Raw genomic sequence first — 20374 nt, 5'->3', positions numbered from 1 at the left:
TTTCTTGGCGATGACCATAGGTTCACACCAAGGCGTTGCATGTTCAACTTGCTTGATGGCTCCTAGCTTCTTCATTTTCTCGAGTTCATGTTCCACTTTAGGCAGGAGAGGATCAGGTACTTGTCGAGGAGCACCTACTGCATAAGATGTATCGTTTGGCTGAAGCGTCACATTGTAGATTGTCTTCATGACCCTGAGTCATGTGAATAATGTGCTAAACTCTGGTCTCGCCTCTGGAGACTTGCCTTTGATTGCTGGGTCTTGTGTTTGAATCTCCACTGCCTCCAGGTATGCCAGTACACCAAGAGCATGTAGGGCTGGCTGTCCCAGCAGGGGTGTTTGGAAGTTTTCCACAACAAAAACCCGCTGGCGAGCAGACTTCTTTTGCCATGAAATGGTTGCGTCAAACATCCCTCTTGTCTTGATAGGAGTTCTGTCAGGTGCAAAGAGTCTCTTGTCTTATTTTCTGGACCGCTTCATGTGGTAGCTGTCATATAGTGAAACCGGAATGATGCTCAAATCCGCTCCTGTGTCGACCATGAAATGGACGGGGCATCCATCCACGGTTCCTGTGATGAACCACGGCTCTTGATTGTCTCCCTTGCGGACTTCCCCGAGGACTTCTTCTGTGTCTGCCATTTCCTTCTTTGAGGTGTATTGTCAACGTGCAGACGAATAAACAGTTGCATAATGACCAGTCTTTCCACAATTATCGCCCCTTTTCCCAACGCTGGACAGTGTCTCTTAGAGTGCTGCTGTGGGCTGTCGAACCACTTGCATACGTTGTGCCCTGCCGGTTGTCCAACCGGCAGCTTGCCCATTTTCCGCAGTGTTTTTCCATGGCTCTGACGTCCCTTTTGGCGTCGAAGCACGTCGGCCGTGGCACTCTGCTCGGTTTTCTCGTGCAGCTCTTTGTGCTGTGGCTTGACGATCTCGGAATTCCTTGCATTCTTTGTGGCGCACTGAAGTGTGAGCTTGGAATCCAACTGCAACTTCTCTCTAAGTCCCAGGACTAAAAAGTACAACTAGGCGGTCGCGAACGAGCTTTTTTTAGCGGGCCGTATTCACACGTGTCCGAGAGTTTGTGAAGTTCTGTTATAAACATTTCGACTGACACATTCACTTCTTCCTTTCAACGACTGAACTTCGCCCTTTCAAATATTGTATTCATGCAGGGGACGAAGTGTTGTTCGAGCGTAGACTTTGAGCGCGCCATCTGTCAACTGTAGTGATGCCAAAATGTCCTCGGCTCCTTTTCCTATCGTGTACAGAAAAATATTCACCTCTGTTTCCGCGTCATGGATCTGAAGTCCTGACACTAAGCGGTAGCGTTCCCAACATGACATCCAACGTTTTCAGTCAGTTGGGTCACAAAAATCCAACATCTTGGGAAGCTCAATTGCAAACAGGTTGAAGAAATTAGTTGCTGTCGAAATCCCGTCACTCCCAAAGAGACTGGACCCTCAGATTGCTGCTCAAACCACTGCTGCCACCATGTCGTGTTTCCGGTCAGGAATTGAGGAAACCAAAGGTTAAAGCAAGCATTTACTCAGCAGCATCTTGGACCATTCCGCCTGGTTCGATCTCCCGCGCATGTGTACCCCGCAAGCCTCGTCTATTCTGTGTATTGCCAATCACCCCATTGTTCGTTTGGCGCCATCTGTGAATACAGTCGCCAACCGATTTTTCGGACTTCGCAGGGACCGAGATGAGGTAAGAATAATAGAGCAGTCTGAAAAATCAGCAGATTAAAAAACTTGCCATTATTAAGTCCACAAAGACTTTAAAAAGCCGTAAATAGCGCCTTGCTTCAGGTTACGCCTGTGCGCCTTGTTTGAGCTTAAGCTTCAGTTTGCGTTCAGCAACTTTCTGTTAGCTTGAGAATCACTGCCGTCTTTTCTAGTGTTATGGTTGAGTACTTTTTGCGCCTCTTAGCAACAGATCACAGCAGCAAAGCCAACAGATGGGGCAATGACGTTTAAGCCAGCGTAGTCTGAAAACATAATTCACTGAGACAAGATCGAAATGAGAGGTGCAAGTCCATGACTGCAATGGCGAATGAACAAAGCAAAATAGAAACAATAATGGTGATAATGACGTGCAGCTAAAGAAGAAAAAAAAAGCCGTACAGCGTCACCTAGCAGTAGGACTTACCAGTATTTAAGTAGTGCAGTTAAACCAAGCCAATCCATGTGCAAGCAGCATAAAATCCAAAATGGCCACTTCTCATTGGCGTTTCCCGCTGATCGCTCGCGACAATTTTGTACAAAGAATTTAACTTTCGGACTTTAAGCTGCCCGAAACATTGGTTGTGAATATGCACCATTTCTATTGGGTAGGTCATGGTTCCTCCTTTAGGTCCAAAATATCGAACAAGTCCAAATTATCAGGGTCCGAAAAATTGGTCGGCGACTGTAGATTGATACGCGAGCACATTTCCCTGTCTTGGTTGCAGATGCGAGCAATCGCATGTTTGAACTGCGTGTGGTTCATACCATGGATGAATGCAGCTTTAGCAGCGATGCCACCTCTGCCATACCCACAACCTGGCATTTCCCACTTACCAAACCCTCTCCGTGCGAGTGTCTGCTGGTGATGGACGTCGGCAGTACGACGTCTCAAATGCGGCTCAGACTGGTGCGTTTAAAGGGACAATGAAGGCAATTTCGGACATCTTTTTGGCGATTGAACTGGGTTCCAGGCACGTCTCAGGCCACATTGCCCAAATTTCAGCCGAAACCGGAGCTTGTGTGCCGCGCAAATCAGTTAAACAGTCGCGGTAACAATTGTACCGGAATCGACTGACTGGGGCTACGCCCCGAGAGTTGCGGGAGAAGCCAGGAGAAGCGCAGCTCACGTGACCGGTGCGGGGCCAAGAAGCGCGATGTCACAAGAGACACGTCAGCGACTGGTCGAAACGAGAGACGTGCCCTCGGTCAAGTTTTGGTTCGAGATTTTTAAAAATACTGTTCTAATTTCCGCTTTAATAACCATGAAAAGTATAAATCGAACCGGAAATGATTACTAAACCGTAAATAAAGCAGCATAATTGTTTCTTTTTCTTTGCTACGCTGGACGCGAAACGGCCAACAAGCAATTATAGGAACTGTGCAGATCTAATTCAAGCCTCGACCAGGGCGCCCCTAGCGGCAAACGGGTCCGTTGCATCGGGGAGCTTCTGCCAGTCGCTGCGTTGGTTGTGCGTTGTAGTGGGTTAGCGCTGTAATGTCTGAGATGGCTATTCCGCACCAAGAAAGCCACAACAATTGCTGCGTGGTCGACTGCAACAGTACATCGAAGATCGCGCAAGGCACGAAGTACTACATCGTCTCTTCGAAGCCTTACGAGGCGGCCCTGGGGGGCTATGTTGCACGTTTTGGACTTCCAGGAGACTAGGGAGAAGGAAGTGACGTAGGTGTGAATGAACGTATCTCAGCAGCACCACGCAACGCGTCATCAGCGACTCCACCAATCAACGTCCAAAGAGCTTCGTTGACTTCACTTCCTTCTCCCTAGTCTCCTGGGAGTCCAAAACGTGCAACATAGCCCCTCTGGGTGCGACCATACAGGTCAGTGGCGTTTCTTACCTTCCAGTTCGCGCTTTGTTTAAGCTGCTGACGAATAATAAAATTTATCTTTATCTTTTTTTCTATTCTAGCGACGATGGAACAGCAACGACACCGACGGCAAACTCCAAAGTATGCAGCAAATACTTCACCAGAATCGAGAAGCGGAATGCGGTCGCCCACCTAAGCCTACCCTTGGATGTTTCCATCAGCCTACAGGAAGATAGTAGTGGGAATCGCGGAACAGCGCGAAAAAAAAATCGCCCAGTTATTGTCAAGCTGATTCAGAAATAAACATACATAATTACCACAATCCACTCAGCGCCAACTACATTTTTTTCGAGCGCGCCTAATTTTGCTAGCAAAGTATGGCGCTCCGTGACATCTACTAGTCCGTCGAAACAGACCTCCTTTACGTCGTACATGCAGCCAGATTCACGAAGGAGTCTTCCCTTCGTCATATTGGCACCACGGAAGAAGCTTTCTGGATTCGTAACCGCCTTAAACCCTGTTGTAATCACCCCGGGAACACTGTCCGCTGTGCTGCCCATCGCCATTGCTTCCCCCCCATGATCCTGCATCGGTTACCAAAGAAGCTTTTTGGATTCGTAATCGCCCACTGTCCTCTGTGGTGTTTGTTGCTATTACTTCCCAATGATTCTGCGCCGACGGCACCGGCTACCGAAGGAACTTTCCGAATTCGTAACTGCCTTAAATTCCTTCGTAATCCCGACGGGGACACTGCCCGCCGTGCTGTTCGTCGCCATTGCTCCCCAATGCTCCTGCAGCGGCTACCGCTAGGTCGCGGCGAACAATAGGCGACCGCCGCGACACGGCCGGCTTGCTCGCTTCCTATGGGTGGTCTCCGTTGGGTGATGGCGGAGGCTACCACACACATACTCCCGTTTCGTTTGTGTTGGGTCACTGAACAGAAGCTCGAACTTGATCGCAAGAGCGGCATTGCTGTCAATGTTGACAGATTTGGCGAAAAGACCGCGAGAACGCGCCGCTATACCCCACCGCGGTAACCAGTCTCAATCTCCTAAATACTACCAATACCGACTACTTCACACTTGACGTCACTCCCTACGTCACCTCCGTTTTCGAGGCCCATTACCAAGAATGGAGATTGTTCAGTCTTGGTTTCTTTACTTCTTTCGTAATCACAGAAATGCGCGTCACAAATGTCTACAAAAATTGGGCAGCATGCTATGTTCCCAAGAAGCATAAAAACACCATTTAAAAAAATTAAATAAAATTGTCTTCATTGTCTTTTTAACGTCCCACACCGCCCGTATGTCGAAAGTGTTCCCGAAGCGGCAACAAGTGACGTCATCGGAGCCGACGTGCCACGCCGTTAGATGCCGTCGTCCCGGCGGTCGGTCACAGCAGCCCCCGCAAAAAAGATGCGTCCCAGATCCCGGGTGCCCAAGTTCCTGTCAATCGTCTGACCGCACAAAAACCCGCAACGGAACGGGCGGCTCCTGCACCCATCTTTGCTCTCGTCTCATCGCCGAGATCGGGGCGGGCGCCGACCTCGGCAAGTAAAAATCTAGCGGGGAAATTTACCCATAATGCACCGCGCAATTATGCCGACGCACGCCGAAGGCGACGGCGACACCGACAGCGGCGCCGCTCAAGCCGGAAACGGGCACCTAAGAGCTGCGCTCTAATATTTGCGAGTAATTTTGCGAGTATGACACGAGTGCAACATCTTTAGGCGGAAATCGAGGGACCAGAAACGAGGAGGCAGTAAGCACGCTGGCCGGAGACGCATTTTAGGCATCGTAGTGAGTGAGAAAGGGTGGAGAGTTTGTCTCTTACCGGAATTTCGCTGACCGAGCCGATCAAAGGAAGCCGCAGGCCACACGCGCAAGGGTATGAAACGTGTTGCGACTTGCCAGGATGTGGTCTCCCGGCACAAGGGTCCAGATGGAGTCGTCCAGCTTGATCCGCCAGGGGAGGTCCCCGTCCACGGGCGTTGACCACGTGTCCGTCCCGATGTCCTGGACCTGGACCTTCAGGTGGGTGTGGCTCAAATCCACGCGCACCTGATTCCGAGAGGTCACCTCCGCATCTACCTGCGAGGTGCCACGGCACGCATTGCAAGTCCCTAAAGTTCCGAACTTGAGGGACCCCACCGCACTAGTCACAAACCGTCGTTCCTCGGCACAAAGTGTCTCCAAATGACGCACCTTTCGCTAAATTACTTGAGCAACGTGGAGACCACCGGGAATTTAGGTACGCGTGCAGCACACGCCCGCTTTATTCGTATTAAAGATTCAAAGTAAAGAACCAAAACCTAAGTGTCATTTCTTCTGGATGTTTGCTTTGGAACGTTTACCGCTGCACACGCGAGCATGCACCGTGCCATACCTATGTTCCCAGCATTCTCCTTGGTATTTGGGTAATTCGGAAAAATGTCTACACCACCTAGAAAACGGCCACCTTCCCTCCACTAACATTGTCACTCCCGAATCCACACAGTGCCTCCTAGCTCACATCCCCGACACAATGGCAGCGTCTCGCAACAAACAAGACACATGAAGCACGGCAAGAACGAAATGCGCACATCGGTTACTTCTCCTTGTAGCCTCTGGAGCTTCAGTGCGCCTGCCAACTGGGGTCGGATGGGGACCCACTACAAGTGACATGACACACAACTCCTTTTAACGCGGATCGTGTTTCGCGAGTCGTTTTCTATGAGAAACAATTCACGAACAAGCGTTATGAACAAACGTTATGCAAAGAAAAATAGATAAAAAAATAAGTAAAGCAAAAGATAAATAAAAGATAAGAAGCATTAAAGGGGCGATTCCAGTCAATATTTTTTTTTTAATTTGGGATTATGACTATTTTCAGCAAAGCCACTGTCCCCGAATTACGAGGTATATAATTTTTTTTCTTTCGATACTGTGTGTACTTTTATAAGTATCACGGCTCAAAGTTTGGTTTCGGGTGCCCACGGTAAAACCGAAACTATCTGTTAGAAGGATGGCAACACTTATGATCAGCTGTACGGCTGCGACGTGACGTCACACTGGTGCCGTGGTACATGGTACAACCAATCAACCGCAGCTCCACTTGCCGCCCGCTAAAAGCAGGTGGTCACATCTTCAAAATCGGTTTAAGTGGGGTGCGCCGCTTCACATCGACGTAATATTGCGGCTGTGATTATATTTCAAGCCACCAAAGCGATACCAATCATTTATTTTGGTTTCGTTTTTGACCGGTGGTTTGTATTTCTCCGACACACCCCAGAAATTCCCAATTCCTCGTGGCTGTCCCGCAAAAGAATTGCGGCAAGAGCCAAGGCATTGAACACAGTGCAGCCTGCAGACTACATTCAAGCATTTCTCCGCTAAAGTAACCGGGAAAATGTTCCTCGCTAAATTTGGAGGACCGTCACGACGACCCACTTGGGGATCCGCTAAGAAACCTCGCCGTAACGGCCGTCGTCATTGGAGTCGTTTGTGTTTCCGAGCAAAGTGCAAGAATATGCGGCGAGCAAGCTGGTCTACTTCTTGCACAGGAGTTGCGGGGACGTCAGAAGGACGCTTGACTAGCTTCGATTGGAAGGATAGTGGGTAGACCTCAATGCCAGAGGCCTCGAGGTCTACCCACTATTTTTTTCAATAAAAGTTTGGCATTCTGACATCATCGCAACCACTGCGCAAGACGCATACGAACTTGCACTCCATATTGTCACAATTGAAAATGAGAAGACAAATTTATAGGTGTAAATAAACATTTAATAAGGTAAACTTACGCCACGAACTGGTACGGGAAGTAACCGTTAGTCCTTTTACAGTCGAGTTTTCTTTCCCGAAAAGACGCCTCCCAGCGAACGAGTTTTGTTTGCAAGGGAATCGTATAAAGAAAGGCGGTGTTTAAAAGCACTGAATGGAAATACCGAAGGCGAAAAGTGGTCACCTCTCCCATTCAGTTTTATTTGGTGCATCCACTTCCGCAACGTTGTGGCGGTTTCAGATTCCGAACCGGAGGTACTTAACAGAGCTTCTTAGTTGGATGGCGAGCTCTCATTCTACGAATTCAATTCCAAAAAGCGTTAAAAAGTCTGAAACAGAAGAGAGGGCGCTCCGACTCCTACTGCCACCGGAGCAGCAGACACGCCAAGCGACCATCTTGCGTGCATCACGTGCGCGGAGCTTCTACCGTAGAATACCGCGCATCCGCTAATTCCACACAAAGCGCCAAAATCTGAAACTTCTGAAAAAATATGCACAATAGATATAAATGTAAAATTGACAACCTCACATGCGCCCATCCCCTATTTTTCGCAATTATCTTCAGATTTTGAGCGGGCGGTAATTTCTAAACTATGGGAAGTCCTGGCAAAGCGAAACACCATGCTGACACAATGTGTATAGTTCGCCAAATGCATAACAAATAGCAGTGCGTGCAGTTTCGTGCTTAGTTGGGCACTTTCAGACACGCAATTACCACCGTATGTGAACGGCACAGAGGCAGGAGGCTCCTGGAGGTGACGCAAGTTCACTGGATGTGAAGCCAGAAGTGTGGAAGGACACGCCCTCAACGATGACCAAAACCAATAGCCCCTTCCCCTGGCAAATGCTGAGCGCTCCGCGCTAGCGGTCGTCGAGCGGTCTGCCTCCGTGAGCGATCGGTCACGTGATCCATCCAAGTGGCACGCGCTGCGGAGCAAATCGAGCGTAACGCTCCCAGCGCCACTGCTTCCAGAGCGTCTGCTCTCGCTTTTGAACAGTTGAAGTTGTGATCGTAACTTTATGCTTTGACAAAAGATTGATCGTTTTCTACTTGATTAACGGTGACTCCGACGTTAAGACACAATTTATTTTTCCTTACAGTTATATAAGCCCAATGAAGACAACTAGAAGTACTTGTACGAGCCGTAGGATGCTATTCAATACCAAACACGTATGCCGTAAAGCGATTGTCATCTCCGAAGGCGACTTCCATCTGCGGAGTATTTGGCGTGTTGTCTTCCGATTACATTACAGAGACTACAAAACAAACAAACGACATACCTAGCTCTTCATCCGAATAGGCGCGCACAACGCCTTCAACGTAACGCGGTATCTTGGGCCTCTTCGCTGGCTAGCCAAACGACTCGGCAAACACTTTGCCGAGAACGGCTGCCTCGTCGTCACTCGCGCTGGAGCTAAGCTGGTATCTTCGTAGCTGTCACTGCGTTTTATTAGACCTCCTGAAATTAACTGCAACGATGTCATCGCCGCAGTATGCTCGGGCGAGTCGGTCATGACGAGGGGAACGAAAACAAGCACACCAAGAGAGCCCACCCAGCAATCGAAACAAAAAAGCCGCGAAACTCCTTCACTCCCCCGCAGGAATGTCGATAACGAAACTGAAACGTTGCGAGAGACGGCTACAGATCATACTCCTCCGAAAAAGGCTGCGCGGAGAACTACTCTGGACCGCTCGACGTGCTCCGCCACTTTTCCACGGAGCGGTTGGAGCCGCTCAGCGAGCGCCCCACTGGCTCCAGATCTACAAGCGGCACACGGAGAGACTGCTCTCATCTCGCGAGGGAGACAAGAATCCACTCGGCGAGCGCGCGCCGAACGCTCGCTATTTGCCAGAGGAAGGGGCTACAAGAGACCCTACTGGTTTTGGTCAATGTTGGGGGCGTGTCCCTCCCCACTTCTGGCTTCACCTCCGGTAACCTCGTGTCGCCTCCAGGAGCTTCCTACCTCCGTGCCGTACGGCGACAACCGTCGGAGGGTTAAAGGAAGCCTACCTTGACCCTCACATCCAAATCGTGGATGCTTTGGCTCCAGCAGTAGCCGTCCCTGATGGCGCCGTTGTAGCTCTCGGGGTGACTCTGAAACCTGGCCTGAACCCTGTGTGAAAACGGAAGCGAGAGGAGGTTGGTCGGGCGGCGGTTTGCAATCTCGAGCGAGAAAACTCGAAACGCTCGCCAGAAACTGTTTGAAAGAATTCCGCTCGTTTTAATATATCTAGCTACGGTCACTGACGGAGTCGCAAGCGACGGGGAGCGTTTTACGAAGGTGCGGCCTCGAGCATGTGCTCCACGCCTTCCGCTGCACTTCGAGCCCACGCGGACGCTCGAAGTGCACTGGATGTCGAAGCGTTGTCGAAGGCGAGAAGCTGCGCCGGTGGTGGGTCGACCGAAGCTCCTCCAGTGAAAGCTCGCCTTCGGCTCGCACTCATCGGCAACACGTACAGCTACGACGGTCAGTGAACACTCCCCATGTAACGAGACGGTCGGAACTGCCGATACGACATCAATGAAATCTAGCCTCGACTTGCCATTCCTAGCGTACGACCTCCCAGTAAAAGCTTGTAGCAGCGTTGGTGGCTTCGAGGCAAGGTGCCGGCCTTCAGGTCCCCGGGTGGTCCGGATAAATCCTTGGTTCTTCGCCGCCGTTTCTCGGTTTGGGGTGTGAATCTTGCAAAATTCCTTTTATTGTCTGCATCTTTCGAAAGTTACTTTATTGGTCTTGCGTATGCACCAAACTTATTTTACTTCCCCAGTGTATATCACCTCAATTAGATTGTAAGGTTGAAATTCTAGGGTGCGGAAGTAATGCTCAGAATCGTTTCTACGGCACGCGTCTGGAGGGCGAAATCGCTTTCCTGCACCGACGGCATTGGACGAATGACGCCAACAATTTTAGAATTTCCTGGGGGACATTCTGTAACTAGGAGCCATTTTAATTATACTACAACCTAAGACTGCACTCCGCTTTTTTACACACTGACTGTAATTCCTCCCCCCTTTAATGCCTTAAGTGCTGACAGTACACCAAATCAATACAAAAAGCTAGGTCAGAGTTTCAGAAAACCAAGGGGACACTTCTTACGGATCATAGTTAGGGTCGTCGTCTGCTCCGGAGACGTTTGCTTTGCCGACGTCCGTATCTAGCTTGCCCACCGTACCGTTGTTTGCCAACGTTTCGTCTGCTTTTCCTTTAGAGTCCGGTTTGGTGTCCTGGGCCTCCGCATCAGTGTCGGATTCCTGCAGTTCGCAGAAGTCATTGTTGCCGGACTCAAGGGTGTCGTCGGACGACGCGGTCGTCTCTATTTCCACCACTCCAGCAGAAGATGGTACAGTCAACTCTGGACCTGGAAAGAATAATATGGAACCGTAAAAAAGTCATTTCAGGAGTCCATTTTTGTTATGCAGATAATTAGGCTCTGCTCATTCCGGTACTAACTGAAAAACACCTATAAACATCCACCGGTGACGAAAATAATAAAATCTGATAAAGCCGAAAAACACCTGTGGCTGAACATTTTTGCCCCGATTAAGACTGAAAAGCATTGGTTGTTGAATGTTTCCCCCCAAGCGAAGGTTATTTTCTTCAAAACCGCTCCCCCGTAGAGGTTCGTCAAACGTGTCATCTCGTGGATCCTGCATCCTTCCAGTGTCCATTCAGAGGTCGCCGTAGTCTCTGGAAGTTACTGCCAACATCAGTGCTGTCCACGGCATGATGCAAGACATGTATAGGTCTGGACATAGCACGCACAGCTGGCCAACAAACTCCTCTTCTCGCCTCGGTTGCAAGCGCCGCCACCAGATGACTCTTCGGCACGCGGCTAGTGGTAGCCTCTTGCAGGCCCGGTTTTCCATGCTTCTCTATACGAGACATGCTCCTTTTTAACATTGTTTTCAGGGTGCCCCACAATTTTCTCGGTGCCCCACGCAATGTAGAACTTGATGCTTGCGCTATGCGTATTGCTTAGATACTGCTTTGTCACACTGCCTCTCGTTTCGTCCCTCAATGGCGGCAGTAACAGTTTTATGAATGCGTTAAAGCAAAGAGATCTCTGGTGTTTAAGCCGGCGTCTTTCAAGACAAGACGAGACGCTCCAAAGAAAAGAGTGTGCGGCCAGGGGCCATAGGCACAAAACACTTTTTTCTGCGTACATTATTGTTTTATTTTATGTGTTGTCTGGATGGCTGAGACACCGTCGGCTGAAGTTGTAGCGAGCGCACGTGCTCATGCGGCGTGACATGGGACAATGGGCCATGCGTCACTGAAGGCCTCGCGTGCCAGGAGCGCATGCGGGGACATTTGATTGCTTGTGTGGGTCGCCATTGGACTGACATAAAAGTCTCTGGTGTTTTGGGTCTCCCGGTGGTCGGCAGCTTCTTCCCACATTACGAGCGGCTAGCCCAGAGCTACGCACAACTGAGGCAACTGGGGCGCGCACCAATGAGACTTTATCTGGTTGATCGTGCACCAAAAAAAATTGGGTTGTGTGTGTGTTTATACAGCCTAGAACTTGGTCTGCCTCACAGGGGCGACGAGTCTCCCAGCTGTAGATGAGAAATTTAGCCAGTGCGGTACAACCGCTAGCCTGGGGTCTTTAACGTGCATCACGCAGTAGTGATACACGACCGCACGCCGGTACAATGCTCATCCAGATCGAAACGGGCAGGGGTGGGGCTCGAACCCAGGATCCCTGGGTTCTGCAGCGCGAGCTTTCGCTTGATCGTGCACCACGTTCGCCATGTTGCGTGTTCCCACCTACTGTAATATCTCGAGTCATCGCCTGTCCCCGAGTCTTCGCCCAGCACACTTTTTGGCCGAATACCGATTTCCAAAAAAACACTGAATGATCGTCCACCCCTACAAATACAAGGACGCAGACTCTATGATCCGCAAACATTCATCCTACCCGAATGGCGCAGCCGCAAACTGCACAGTTGGAAGACATCCGTGAGAAAGTAAAACGAAGGAGAGAAAGGCACTTCTCTTCGTTTACGCATTTCCTCCCCAATTTCCGCAACCCCGAAGCCGTAGCACATGTGTGCAAAAGGAAAACAATAGAGATAACAGAATGAAACATTGTTTTGCTTACAAAAAAGCTCGTTTCGGCAAAAAATACGAAGTCGGAAAGGCAACACTAGCAGTAACCCATTCAGAGATTGCGAGGTCAGCTAACGCCCCCATATCTTGGAATGTAACTGCGGAGTGAAAGGTCCAAGTCAGTCTCCACCGACGTAAGGTCACCACAAACCCGCTCTTTCTCCCGGAACGTCGCGACCGCCAACGGGTAAATAAAGATTTGCTCGGACCGCCGCACACAGACGTTTTGTAGAGCATCCCATTTCGAGCTTCATGTTCGTAGTGCCGTCCACACCACACAGCAACGCCGCCTTAACCTGCGTTTATAGCACGCTGCGCAAGGGCGCACGCATGTATGCATTAAACAAGAAAGTTGCACAAGAGCCTGCTCCTTCCTTGCAACTGACAAGGCGCCCGACTTGGCCCAACGCCAAAGTAGAGTAATCCCTCGTTATAATGAAATTGCTTTTTTCGAACTACCACGTTTATTGAAGCTCATTGCGGTGTTCGACCGAAATGCACGCATTTTTAACCTGATTATTCAAAGTGTATTGGCGGCCAACCACACTTATTACGAAGGCCAAAGTGCCGAAAGCATCCGCGCCGACACAGAGGCGCATGGAGACCTTTGCGTTCCCTCCCCCTTCTCCACCGAAGCGATGGAGGGCAGAGCACCGCTTACGATGCCGATGCGCCGACACAGGCAGGTAGCAGCGGGAGCAGCGTCCACGTTTCGATGCCACTCGCGGCGCCCGCAGCCAATGCTGCCCAACTTTTGTCAGAATCGGGTCAAGGGAGCGGTAGAGCCCGAAGATCATCCCTTCGAAAGCCACCAACATGTGCGCCTGCACGGGCACGCATGCAGCATACCACACACTACATGCATACGTGCATCAAATGGAAGTGGGAGTGTCCACCAAAAGTCGCTTAGATCTGCGAGGTTGAGAAAAATGGCCAGCCCAAATCTGAAATTGCTAAAGAATTCAACATTTTGGCATTGGCTATTAGACACTGCCCACCGTTTTATGGAACAAGCAAATCATATTGGATGGGTTCGAGAAGTTTCTCATGCAAGAGAAAGCGTGCTTGACACCCAAAGATGAAAGATCGCCAACTGTTTTGCGCACGTCGGATTTTCTCTCGCGAGCATGGCTGCAGTAAGGTTTCCTCCTCCCCTGAGGGTGGTTGTTTTCCCGGTCCATGGGCGCCTCCCTTAGAGTCGCGATCTGGACCAGTCGATCGTGGGGTGCTGCCATGGCTGGAGGGTGGCTCGTTTCCAGTGACCTCACTGACGCTCAGGCTCGGTGGTTGAATAAATATGAATATATTTACAGATGACAAACAACATTTTACAAGACGTATTAAGGAAGCGTCGCGCTTCGGTATACTGCCGCTCGTTACAGCCTCCGTCAACAATGATGTGCCTCGGCACCAAGTGCCCAACTGCGCACGGTGTGGGCAAACTCTTTTGTCACACACGACAAACTTACGCGGCCCTTGGACCGTGGGAGACAAACAGAACGATCCACACACCCGTTTCAACTCAACTCGTCCCGGCTCACCTGAACCTCAAAACCAGTGTGCTGACACTGGGCCTGTCCAATCAGGGACATTAAACACTCCTATTGGCCCCATTGCCAGCACCCTCTCCACGCATACAGGGGGACTCGCCAACGTCTCACTACTACCCTACCACCACGAAGATGCCTCCAACCCAACTCTTGGAACGGCTACTCTGCTCGCTTCCCACGCGGCCATGTTAGCCCGTTCCCGTAAATCCCCCTGGACGGTGCCACCAAAAGAAAGGGATGAGCCACTGGGGCGCCCTTCATGGATAGGTCAAGTCGGGTAGACTTGACGAGCTGTCATGTCTAAACGAGGGGGGGATTTGTGGCATCCCTACAGCAGCTGAGCCGGCGCACGACATCCAGAGCGGCAGTAGTCTCTACAGAAATGTGTGAAAATATGTCGGCAAAGCAAGCGAGGATAACTCATTCGTTTGCGCCTGTCGATGCAAGCGTTCCCACTGTTGCTCCTGCCACGGATGATATGATCAAAAACCTTGTGTGCGGCCAGAGTAAACATGAAATGACGTCAGAAAGGCACTTCGGAAAACGCCGATGACAACGGAGACACAGAACATCTTACGGCTGCTTTGAAACAAAGTAGAATTCAGCGGCGGTCAGAGTGTTCTTACGATGCTTGGAGCAGTTTGAGAACTGATGTCCGGATAAAATTATCGGCAAACTCCACTTAATTATTTTTTTTTATTTGGTGAAGCTGCCACCTGTTGTTCATAACCAAGGCTTGTTTGATCAAACATACGGTCGGAGTGTTCCTTAGCATTTCCGTCCAGCTGGAAGGCTGTTGGCACTTGTTTTCTGGCTCTATCGCTTTTATTGAACTTCTTTGCCGTCCCGTTGACTTCGTTATAACAAGGGATTACTGTATTTCCCAATGCGATCATCGGCTTTCCCACTTCTTCAGTATCGCTCTTCATCGCTTCTTTCGTCCACTCGCTCGCTTGTTGCAGCTGGTTGGTTTTTCTATTTCCTTGTTGACTTTTATGAATTTTTTGTATTCACGAGAATAGAGTGGTGCTAGAAACGTGCTTTCACAGAATGTTTGTGCTGTATGCCAATCGGCAGTGGTCATCGCGCGTATGCAAGCAACCAACTTTGCAATAGTAAAACATCCTTTCATGAGCATTTCTTGCATTAAACAATGAAGCTAATTCGAGTTTTCAGTTTCATGTATTTCCTGTTCAGTCACACTAAATACAAACAAATAAATGGGCATATTTTTCCAGCTTTCTCTAAACTTTTTGTGCTTACCCACTGAGACATTGGCCCACTCCGTTTTTCTTTTTATGAATTTCAGGGGACAGGGTATTAGGCAATAACTTGGGATATTACAGTATATATCCTATTCTGTGGTCTGGGACCACTGACCTCAGAAAATGCGTAAAACATGGATTCTGTGCGTCTTTTCTGAAGTTTTGAATAACAAACAATGAACTATGACGCAAAACGAAGCTGTGCATCTTTTTGGCAATCCTGAAACTAAAGTTCCCGCTACGGCTACAAAAAAAAAAAAAAAAAGAAAACCTTCAACATTTTATGTGTTTATCGAGTTCCTTAAAAATAATGAACCTCAGTTACTTTTGCTGTGTCAGCATTTGTTGCGGTTGACTAATTGTTGTTTTACTGATAATCACCGTTCTCAGCCTTGTCACGAGCCGACAAAACCGAAATACAATGAGGTTTAAAAAATAAACACCGAAAAACATCCGTCGATTTTTCTATTAATAAACATTGGAAATGCACACCCAACACATAATATGTAATGATTGATGGGTGGAGGACTGACTCCAATGTTATGCTCAGGTACAATTTCATGCGGCAATGTGACAACATAGTGGTGGAATCTGTTACCTTCCGTTGGAGCGATCGAAACCTTCTCTTCAACTTCTTCACTCGATGAGTTAGCGAGGTTGTTGTATTTCTGAAAAGCCTGGAGGAAGAAAAAAAGAAATTATGAAAGTAAAACCAAAACAAAGACTGGGCAAACTTACTATTCTCACTAAACGTTTGGCTATTCCAGGCGGGAAGCCCAGCTTGTCCGAAGGAGAGGTCTTGACGTGGTAGAAGTCAGTCCTGCAAACAATAGTCGAGGAATATTTTACCGTTCATACAGAATCGCATTGACGCGAAAGCTGCAGTATACGGCACGTTCGCAAACCGTCGGACTGATGTCTTTGATTATAATGCAATTAATGCAAGGGTGCAAGCGAGCTGGACAAGAATGACAATTCGCTGGACACAGAGCTGGACAAGAATGACAAATCTCCAAAAACCTAGCTGTGTTTGGAGATTTGTGTTTGTCCCTTGTCCCCTTTGTTCCCCTTCTCCAGGGATACTTATTGGCACTGATGTCGTCTTCCAGCAGACGTACAAGCCGCAACGGCGTCGACACAAACGCATTGAGTCTTTGCCAGACGAAGCAATAAACACAGATCTGCAAACGGCAATCTACCGGGGTGTTGCAAATACGTTTCTGTGAGAATCCCGCCCGAATGTGTGGCCCACGTAGTGTTATCGTCCCCGGCTACTAGACCACTCACCGCCGATACAGGAAGTCGAAGATGGCATCCAGGAACGGGTAGATCTGGCCTTCATTCGACAAAATTCCAAACAGAGTGCTGTCGTAAATGCCGCGATGCGACCGATCCATCGCGCGTCAGCTTTTCAATCGAACGCCATTTTACACAGGAAGTGAGAGAACGCTCTTCGGAATGTCCCGGTCACCGCCATTTCCGGAGCGGCGCTGCGAGCACAAGAATGTTTAGTTCTGGTTTCGTTTTAAACTGAATATTGAATTAAACTTTTTAAAAAGGTTCTCCTTGCCAGATCACAATAAAAGCGTAATGTTCATAATTTTGCTAGACAGTAATTAACATTTATTATTGATTACTATTATTAATTAGTATTCCCTAGGTTGGAGAATACTTATTTTTTTAAAGATATTTTCCCGTAAAGAGAGAAGTCATTCTCGATAACCAGCTGATTGTTTCTTAAAAATCAGATTTTTGGCGAAACATTTATGAAAGAAAGGGTGGATGGTGTTTGTACCGCTTTACGGTTTTGTCTAAGTAAAGGTAAGTGGTGGGTACTTTTCTGCCAGTCGATTTAGTATGTCCCAGAAGACTGCACAATAAGTATTTTGCTACAGGGTCACGTATATTTTTAATAAAGTGAAAAAACGCAAGTGCTTCAGACCGAAACTGAGACTGAACTGGGGAGGAAGACGAAATGTAGAAGATGGGAGAGTTGCATAAGTCCCGTGTATACACCCAACTACGTTTTTTTTTTTTTTTTTTTTTTCTTTTTTTTCCGGCCATGCGATGCAGACGAAAATCGCAATTTCGCACAAAAAAAAGGAAAAGTCGAGAACTTCGTGTTGACGTTTGCGCGTTTTCAAGCTTTTAAAAATTGCGCATATCCGTGTTCGTAAGGCGAACGATGTCTTCAGCCAGAAGGGACGACGACTCGGCGACGTCGTACAGAATAAATCCCAATTTTTTTGATCGCCAAAAAAAAAAAATTTTTATTTGCTTAGTCCGTTTCGTTTAGCCGTCCAGCCCGCGCTACGATGTCATTTTGAAAATTACGCGGAGAATGAAGAGTTCTTCCGGTTCTCCGTGCAACTTTTTTTTTCAATCAGTGTATTTGCAATTATTTAGAAGCCACAAAAAAAATTGGTATCATACTTTTTTTTTAATTCCGTGTGTGTTTTGATGACCCGCGACTTTGATTATATTTGGTGTGTGTGTGTGTCTAAACCATAGAAAACGACACGTGACCACAGAGAAGAGAGTGTGCGCGACTCAGACCGACCAGTTCTCGATCGGCGGTTTTCGGGTGGAAAGAAAACGAATTTTGAGCCGCAAGTTGTGTTCTGAGTAGTTGGACTCTCATACGTCATGTAGAAATTAAAAACTTGGCGAGCATAAATACCCCGTCAGTGTTCGTTTAAAGGGGCCCTGCAAGAACTTTTTGACTGGTTTTTAATTTGCACCGATCCTGAGCGAACTGAATGTAGTAACTTAATGAAACCTCTCTTTTCTCAAATTTCGCTTTATTTTAAAAGTTATAGGCAAATTAGAATTACAAAAAGAAGCAAAAAATAACCTCCCTCATGACGTCGTAGGTCCTGGCTCGAGTGGCCATGAACTAGAGGAGGGGTAGTGAGCTCATCGAGCGCTCACAGCTGCCGCACTCCCTGTCGACGGCTTGAGAGGCACGTGTTGGATAGGCTGTATGAAGCGCACGACCAGGGCGGCTCGCATTGCATTTGCTACACGATTAGGCACGTGTTGGATAGGCTGTATGAAGCGCACGACCAGGGCGGCTCGCATTGCATTTGCTACACGATTAAAGACTAATTCGGCATAACGCTCCATTGGCCACAAACGGCAGCAAACACGGGGTAAATATCAGTTCAGAACGGGAGCCACTCGCGCTTCCATACCGCCAAATGGCAAAATCGCCAGCCAAGCCCGCGCCGAAGGCCTTCGGAACGCTCGGAACCGGTCGCATCCTCGAGCCGGCATACGACCGCAGCGCCGCCGTCTACATCCGGGACCTTTCTACTCTCGCCGTTCGTCGGCGCCTCATCCCACTCGCCCTTTCTAGTACGCGCCGTTTTTTCCGCCGCTTGGTGGCGGGTATGTCGACGGGTCATTTCTTGTTTCCGTACTTTATAAACTGCATTTGTTTCTTTTCTGATCTAAAATACTGACCAAAATCTACTTTCATACATAATTGAAACGGTTTGCGACACTTATATTCAAGTAGGTTGAAAACATGTGTTTTACGTGAAGTACATTCTCTGGGTATTTACTTGTACCTTACTTAAAGTACATTCTCCGAGTATGTAGAAGTGTCCCCCCCCCCCCCCCCTCGCTCCCCCCTAAAAAAATAGCTTTTTTTCTTTTCTTTTTTTTATTTTTTTTTTTATTGCAAAAATAATTTCACATTCCCGAACGCTCATTCTCCGCCCAAAGGTAGCGCTAGAGGTACGAACCAGGTGCCAAAGTTTGAGCCCGTACCGACATCTTCTTCAAAACTTATTAGTGATTTTCTGAAAATTTCAATAGGAAAATGGGGCCCATTTTCGCCCGTTTTCCGTTTCTGGCGACATAGACCACCATGCATTCGAGAGCTCCATCGGCCGCCGTTTTCTTATACAAGTTTTCAGAAAATCATTTCTAAATTTTGAATGAGATGTGGATACGGGCTCGAGCTTTGGCACCTAGTTCGTACCTCTAGCGCTACCTTTGGGCGGAGAAGGAGCGTTCAGGGATGTGAATTTACTTTTGCAATAAAAAAACACTTTTGTGTGTGTGTGTGAGTGTGTGTGTGTGTGTTGGGGGGGGGGGGGGGGGGGACACCCTCTACTTCTACTTTTAAATAATCTTTTTGTACTTTCCGAAGAAGGTACGACTCCCGACTTCAAAGTACACTCTAAGAAAAAAGTTGGCCTCAAGGGACTAACGGCAGCATTTGGTCCTCTGAACTCCCAGTTGCTCCCCGAAAGGACCATCTCGCTCAAGCTAGGTACCGTGCGCAAAAGCTGGGGACTAACTGCGCTCGACTGGGACCAACCGATAGGCCTGCGCGAGCAAAAGCATCCATTAGTCCCCCTCAGACAGGGTGCATCTGTATGACTTAGTCCCCGAATGCAAACGGAATGTTCGCCAGGAGGACGGATGCTATTTCGCTTGTCTTGGGGATCGGCGAGACTCAGCCCAGCACGGCTGAAAGTGTTGACAAAACTCGGACGAAACTGGCGAATTTGTTTAATGTGCCACGAACGTTAAGACATTACATGGTAGAGCTTCACGCGTTGTGTGAAAGCGAGTGAACGAATGTGTTGACTCGACTTCACCCAACTACCTCCTCAAAAATGATCTGTTGACATTCCACAAGTCCCATTTACGTAATTTGCCTTCGCGCAAAAAATGTGCATTTATCCAAACGCAACACCTCCAAATACTAACACTTTTTTCTTTTAAAAATGAAACTTAACAGTTTGCAGAAGCCACGCTTTTAACACCGAAGTTTGGCAGTCAGAATAAATGGTCACTTCAATCGCTAAAACTGAGCATTCCCACCAACGATATAAGCAGTCGCGCGATGCCACTACATCGCATCGCAAAAAAAAAAAAAAAATAGATGGTCACACCGGCGTGTGCGATAAGCGAGTCCAACGCCTTCGTTGGCGAGTCGTTTGTCGAAAACTCTCGCTCCGAACGCCGTTGATTTGCTCAGCCACTCCGCGACTAGATCGCATCGCAAAAAAGTCGAGTCGAGAAGCGACTGCTCCAATCGCGTCGCTTTTTGCCCGCGATGGTCGCTTTTGCGATGAAAGTTATCGCGCGGCTAGATCGCATCGCCGGTGGGAAGG

At 48.5% G+C, this 20374-nt stretch overlaps 1 protein-coding gene across 1 annotated transcript in view; it reads right to left on the bottom strand.

Annotated features, from left to right (window-relative positions):
* The window catches only part of LOC8036863 (nudC domain-containing protein 3), a 29209-nt gene extending 12521 nt beyond the window's left edge, over positions 1-16688 (bottom strand). Inside the window, exons 1-6 of the mRNA XM_002412043.4 lie at positions 16530-16688; positions 15981-16062; positions 15841-15919; positions 10415-10676; positions 9328-9430; positions 5468-5647 (exon numbers count right to left, since the gene is read on the bottom strand). Of these exons, the coding sequence (XP_002412088.4) occupies positions 5468-5647; positions 9328-9430; positions 10415-10676; positions 15841-15919; positions 15981-16062; positions 16530-16639 (816 nt within the window). The 5' untranslated portion in view covers positions 16640-16688. The remainder of the gene's footprint in view (positions 1-5467; positions 5648-9327; positions 9431-10414; positions 10677-15840; positions 15920-15980; positions 16063-16529) is intronic.
* Between the last annotated feature and the right edge of the window lie 3686 nt (positions 16689-20374).

This window comes from Ixodes scapularis, unplaced genomic scaffold, assembly GCF_016920785.2.
Source record: "Ixodes scapularis isolate PalLabHiFi unplaced genomic scaffold, ASM1692078v2 PGA_scaffold6__148_contigs__length_123643588, whole genome shotgun sequence".
NCBI lineage: Eukaryota > Metazoa > Arthropoda > Arachnida > Ixodida > Ixodidae > Ixodes > Ixodes scapularis.
Note: the sequence above shows the minus strand (reverse complement) of the source record. Positions and strands in the feature narration are given on the sequence as shown.